This window comes from Choloepus didactylus, chromosome 17 (assembly GCF_015220235.1).
Source record: "Choloepus didactylus isolate mChoDid1 chromosome 17, mChoDid1.pri, whole genome shotgun sequence".
NCBI lineage: Eukaryota > Metazoa > Chordata > Mammalia > Pilosa > Megalonychidae > Choloepus > Choloepus didactylus.
In genome coordinates, this window is record NC_051323.1 from 25,155,197 (window position 1) to 25,161,196 (window position 6,000).

The following is a 6,000-nucleotide window of genomic DNA, read 5'->3' on the forward strand; positions in this document are numbered from 1 at the left end:
CATAAGAAAACAAAAGCTTGCGTTTCCCCGCGCGGGTTCCTTCGAGCCCCTCTCGAGATGAATTTATTTCCCCGGAATCTAGTCCCGGACCACTTGTCCGTGGACGAAAACATTTGCCGCCGACTTGCAGCTATGGGAAGACCCATTTGGAAATCTCAGGGCTCTCAAAGCACAACTGGGGGTGCTGGGTAGGGAAATAGCGTGGGGGGAGGGGGGAGGAGGAAGGGCTCTGCTCTTACCAAGTTATCCAGTTCTGGATTAGAAGAAAATAGAGGTTTTTCTGCGCGAATCTAAACACAAGTGAGGAGAGGGAAGAGGGAGGGGGGAAAAAAGAGAAAAATTTGAAATCTGGTCGCCTTCTTAGTTTCTTGCCTCGTTATACTGTCGGGGTAGGAGGTGACCTCCGGGACGGGCTCGGTGACAACGAGTTCTTCCCGAGCAGAAACACTTCAATGCGAATCAAATAAACCGAAAACGCCTCCAGAGCTCAGTCTTACTTCTAGTAGCAACTATGCTTCTCTAGGACGCTGCTCAGCTCGCCAAGCCCAAAGCAGCTACCACGCGATTTTATTTTACAGTGAGCTTTCTGCGTTGGGGTATGGAGGGTGAGTGGTATTAATGCTGGTGATTTTAAGTAATCCGCAAACCCACTCACAAAGGAGGAAAATCTCAGGGTAGATGAAATATGCATGGCTTGGGGTGGAATATTCGCTGGCTATTTTTGAAAATGTGCTGGATGGGGGTGGGGTGTCTTTTTTCCCCCTCTCTTTCTTTTTTAACATTTATTTTGCTGACCTGTTTGGCGAACACGGCTATATCTTCATTGAATGACTCTGACGAGCAGACGTCCCCGCCCGCCACCCCCGGCTCGCGGGGTGTACAAGTAGCTAATTCACATTTCTCAAAAATCAGTGCTAAGAGAGGGAAGAGGGGGTGTCTGCAAGAAAATACAACAGTCACAAACAACACAATGGTTAGTCCCGAGTCAGTGAAAAAGGCGCCCAAGAAAACAGCCGGAGGAGCTCAAGGCAGAGACCCCCCTCCCTCGTTTCGTCATCTACTTTTTTCCTTCCCCCCAACCCCACCCTGGTGACTGCTCACCTCCCCTTCTTCCTAGGGACCTGAAGTCGGAGGCCCTGAGCCATGGACAGTATCTGAGGATCGGTTCAGCATATCTGGCCGGAGAAATTGGTAACATTTGCTGAGAATAAAACCCAAGCGGTTCCAGCAGCCATTTTGGAATTAAGTTTCCCACCCCCACAAACCCTCGTCCCCTCCGCTCCACTCCAGGATCTGGTGGAGGAGAAGGGCTCGAGGGGTAGGGGTTGGGAAAGCTGGTTCTAGTAGGTTACTAGAAGGCGACCAAGAGGAGCCCAAGGCTCCGGGATCTCGGTGGCAGGCGCTCAGCTAACTTGGAGGAAGGACCTCAGTGGGTTCGAAGCCGACTGTCAGGGGGCTGCACCTACCGATTCCGACTCCCCAGCCCTCGGAGAGTAGGGAGTCTCCTCCTCGGCTCCCTGCAAACTCAGCTGCCCTAGCCGATGGCCTGACCTTCCCCAAACGAAAGTTCCTTCAAATGTTCCTGCAGTAAAGCCTTTCATTTTGTCTCTGCAGAGAGAAGCAGCTGGTATCGCGAGGGGCCTAGATGTTGCTTATCTCAGCCCATTAAAAAAAAAAAAAAAAAAAAAAAAAAAAAAAAAGCTTCTAATGTCCAAAGAAGTGTCTCAAGTCTTTTATTAGCTCTCACAGCCCAGCTGGGAATTTAACAGTTTGGGGTCCTTTTCAAAGCTTCCCCAAATGTTCTGTCCCAGAGTCTAAACCATTTGCAGTTAACACTGCGGAGAGAACACTGGAATTTAAACAAGCCCATAGCACAAGGGACCAGAAAATAAAGCAGAAAGACTTAGGCCCCAGAGGGTCAGTGTTGCATTTTTTAAAAAAAGAAGATGAAGAAATAGAAATAAAAGTTGTTGCAGAGTAAAAAGAGGTCCCCAAATTTATCAGCACACAGTAGGCACAAGGGACTTTCAAAGGTTCTTGCTGGTTAGGGAGAGAGGTCCAGGGTCTAATAATTGCCCAGGAGAACATGATGTAAACCGCGGCCAGAAAACAACCTCTGCCCGAGAGCACCCCACATCTATGTCTATCTAAATCCTGAAGGTTTCGCCTTTGAACACAAAATACTAAAACGTCTGGGAGTTTCTTAGTGTCTGTGACAATTCAGAGCAAAGCCTTCTCCTTGAAATCAGTGGTCAAACTCCTTAAATGCAAAGCTCTCCCTTGCCTGACCTGCAGCTGTCCTCTCTTGGTTTTATTGTGAGGTGGCAGAGCGAGCATGCAGTTGTTGTATAAACTTAGCAAGTCATAAAGATCATTGGTTTAAAAGATTGTCCCTAAACGAAAACTTTCCTTCCAACACAAAGGCGCCTACACTTAGAAACCCGTAAAAGCTCTCCCGCTCAGGACGAGCGAGTGAGGACTCCAACCCGCTGAGCTCTCAAGCCGGGGTCTGTTAGGGGCTGAGGGACCTTTCGGCAACTTCTCCCGCACAGAGACCCCTTCAGGGGGGCATGGCCCCAGCTGAGCAGGGCACTGGGCGGGTGCAGAGCATGTGTGGACATGGAAGGCAACGGAAATAGCTGGCTGCTTCTCCAAGTTCTCCATGCAATGGGAATTTAAAGTCCCAAACATGTACCTCCAATCCGGAGAGTTCTGGCTTTCCTCTTATCAACGGCATAGGGAAATAAGGAAAGCATCGCGTCTCAGCTACTTAACCTGCTACCCATTGTACCTACCCATAAATGGCATCTTTATCTCGCTTTAAAGCGTCATTGACGGAGGAACCCATGCTGGGGGCCATGGCGTTGGTGTGAGCTGTGTGCGGGTACTGATGCGAGTGCAGAGGAGGCCCGTGGTTCAGGTGGTGGACCGGCTGCATGGACCTGGCAGCGTGCGGGTCCCCATACATCGTGGAGGGGATGCCTACTCCATCCATACCCCCGTAATGGGGTAGATCGTCGTACTGCATGACAAACAGGAGAGAAACAAGGTTCAGAAGGCCAGGAGGCAAACGGGGGACGGCAGAGCTGGGAGCTCATACAATGTCAGTCCAGCTGGATCCTTTAACCCGGAATTTGGTGGCCTTGCATCTCTAAAGTTCAGATTTCTTATTTCCAAAGTAATTTCTAAAGTAAAAATTCTAGGATTCTCTGTGAGACTCAGCTGGGATCAACGGTCTTGCCTAACTTGTGTCCCTATCGGAAATTCAGGATCCTTTGGCAAAGGAAGGAAGGAAGAAAGGAGGAAAGAAAGAGAGGCATTCTCCCAGAGGGCAGAAGGTAAAACATGCATGTCTATAGAAGAGGAAATTCAAAATCACAATAATAAAACATGCCAGGACAGAGCAACAAACCCGCCTAGTTTCACAGCCCCTTCACATCAGGGGGAATTGGGGGGGAAAAAAAAGTTATGATGGGAAAAGCTACCAAGCACGTGAATTCAGACATGGTTCTCATTTCACTTCTCTGCCAGGGAAAGGTTAGGCAGTTCTGAAAGACAGTGCATTTCCTTTACTTTCCAAGACAAACTGTGCTGAATTATACAAAACTAACTGACTCCCTTATAAATGAAACTCAGAAAAGAGTAGCTTTTCCCGTACCTTAGAGCTGAATTTAGAATTGGGCATTTCCCCCCCAAAGTTAAAGAAAATCTATAATTGAAACAGTTAATTACTCATTTTTTTCCCTTATGAACTTTCTCCCCAGACTATGTCAAATGAGAAGGTAAGTGTTACTCATGAGGTTTGAACCTAATTCAAAAGCAAACACATACAAACCCTCATCTTCCTCTTCCAGAAAAAAAAAAAAAAAAATCATATTGTCTTTTTTTTTTTTTTTTTTTTTTTGCATGTAAAATTTAGGTATTTAGATTTTCTAATTGCTTCATTCCAGTCAAGTTCTCTTCCCAAGATTTGGAGATGCTGCGAGTAAATGATTTTCAAAGAAAAGAGGAATTGCCACTTTCATCTTCTTAAAGCCAGAGGTGTGAAAAGAGTTTGGGACAACGCTGACATTTGCCTGAACCAAAGGAGTAAAGAAAAATGTGTCAGCCTAGTAACTTTCTTTAGCAAACAGAGCTTTGAGGGCTGGGACAAAAATTATGCAAAAAAGGCTTTTTGTAGACACCCCCCCCCCTTTTTTTTAAAGAAACTACCTCTGTTGGATGGTCATTGTTTCACTTTACTCTCACTACATTTCCATTCACATAGGAATATAGGGGAAATTAGTATTTCATTTTAAAAGTGAGTAGCTGTGTGCTTAGTCTCCAATTGTTACAACTTAGCTAAGAAAAACTTTCAAAGTATTACCTTGCAGAAAAATCCATGCAAATTAAAATTAAAACACGAAGGCTTTCTGACCAAAACAAAAAAAAAACAAAAACAAAAAACAGCTGTCCTGTGACAAAGTTATTGGCTTCAAAAAGTTAAATGCTTAGGATGAAATAGTAAAAATGAGCATAATCAATAAGGTATCAGAAGTTTCCGGCTGCTTATTTTAGTTTAAAAATAGCTTTAAACTTCTGATATCTGAAGGTTCAAATTACAGCATTAGGTATATAGTGTTTTTTGTTTTTTGTTTTTTTGCTGTTTTTTTTTTAAACAGATAATTGCCCGAACTTGCATTTTTATTTAGATAGCTGCTGGTTAGGACTCTATAGAAAACTTGATTACTTGAATTAACAATAACAAGTACCACGCATAAAGTATACAAATGCACTGAATAAATCCTTTCGCTTTAGGCCACGGCTTTAGGAGCCTCATTCAAAAGAGAAAGAAAAAAGGAAACTTTTTAGCAGTGTCTTTCAGCCACGTTTTAATTTAATCTCACATTTGAGTTCCACAATTGTTTTTTAATACGTACCCTTTGCGCCATCGGCCTCCCTGGCTCCCTTCCTACTTCAACTTCTAATATATCCTCTTTAAGGCCAGTGTGAAAAGAAACAAATAAGCAAACTCCTCTGGGAAAAAAAAAAAAAAAAAGAAAAGAAAAAAGCACGACGAAAAATCCCTTAACGTTTTCAGCAACGTGAGCTACCGATTCCAGATCTTCGGTCTACCGGACCTGAAGCAAAGCGCCCGAGTCACTGAGCATAAAAGCGCTCGGTTTCCAAGACAGCAGCGGGGACAAAAAAAGAAAAGAAAAAAAAAAAAAAAGAAGAAGAAAAGAAAGAAGAAGAAGCAGATCTTCTCTCCCCCAAAAATCAGTTTATTTAAAAAAAAAGCGCCCCTCAGAATCAACTACCAAATCTCATGGCTTTCTGCCACTCCGGCTGTCAATCACAGGCGAGGTTGTCAACGTGGTGAATGAATGATCATCCGCTCTGTCTTCTTCTGGTCAGAACACCTCAAATGTTAATATTCAAATGCACAAAGCCCTAGCGCTCGCTTCCCTTGAATCAGTCTTAATTCCTAATCAGTTTCTCTCTTCTCTCGCGCTCTCTTTCTCTCGCTCTCTCTCCTTCTTTGCAACTGCTGCACTGGAGGGAGATTAGAGGAGGAGGGTTAAAAAAAAAATGTCTGTCTGAGTTTGTCTTAAAGGAGCCACGATCGATGCTGCCCGCTTGCAGTCCCCGTGCGTGTGTAAAGTGTGTGTTGCACAGGCGGAGAGGTGGATTCCGACCAGAATGCTAGAACCCGGAAGTAGTGGTGGCCATAACAGGTCGCGTCTTACACAATGCATTGGGCTGCAGCAAGTAGGCTCCTCGGCAGGGGTGGGTGCGCGAAGCGAGCTCTGGCCGCACTGGAGAGGCAGAGAGGCGCTCCATTAAATCGCACACCCAGGCACAAAAAGCCACTCACCCAGGGCACATACACACAAACGCAGGCAGCAGCACCCGGCCGCCGGCTTTATTTTCCATGTTTTCTCCCCCTCCCCCACTAGACTCTCTTCTCAAAGCAGACTCCCTTGAAATAAATTGGGAATAAACGGCCGGCTGGCAGCA

At 45.4% G+C, this 6,000-nt stretch overlaps 1 protein-coding gene across 8 annotated transcripts in view; it reads right to left on the reverse strand.

Moving 5' to 3' along the window:
• MEIS1 (Meis homeobox 1) overlaps positions 1-5,013 on the reverse strand; it is a 129,016-nt gene extending 124,003 nt beyond the window's left edge. For 6 of the 8 annotated variants that reach the window (XR_005212360.1, XR_005212359.1, XM_037806920.1 and 3 more), the window contains exons 1-4: positions 4,920-5,013; positions 2,796-3,022; positions 796-937; positions 240-290 (exon numbers count right to left, since the gene is read on the reverse strand). Coding sequence is in view for 6 of the 8 variants with exons in the window: in XM_037806920.1 (XP_037662848.1) it covers positions 240-290; positions 796-937; positions 2,796-3,022; positions 4,920-4,931 (432 nt within the window). In the remaining 2 variants the exon portion in view is untranslated. Of the gene's footprint in view, positions 1-239; positions 291-795; positions 938-1,101; positions 1,231-2,795; positions 3,023-4,919 lie in introns of those variants that run through there. The other 2 variants (XM_037806921.1, XM_037806924.1) reach the window with 1 other exon arrangement.
• Positions 5,014-6,000: the final 987 nt, after the last annotated feature.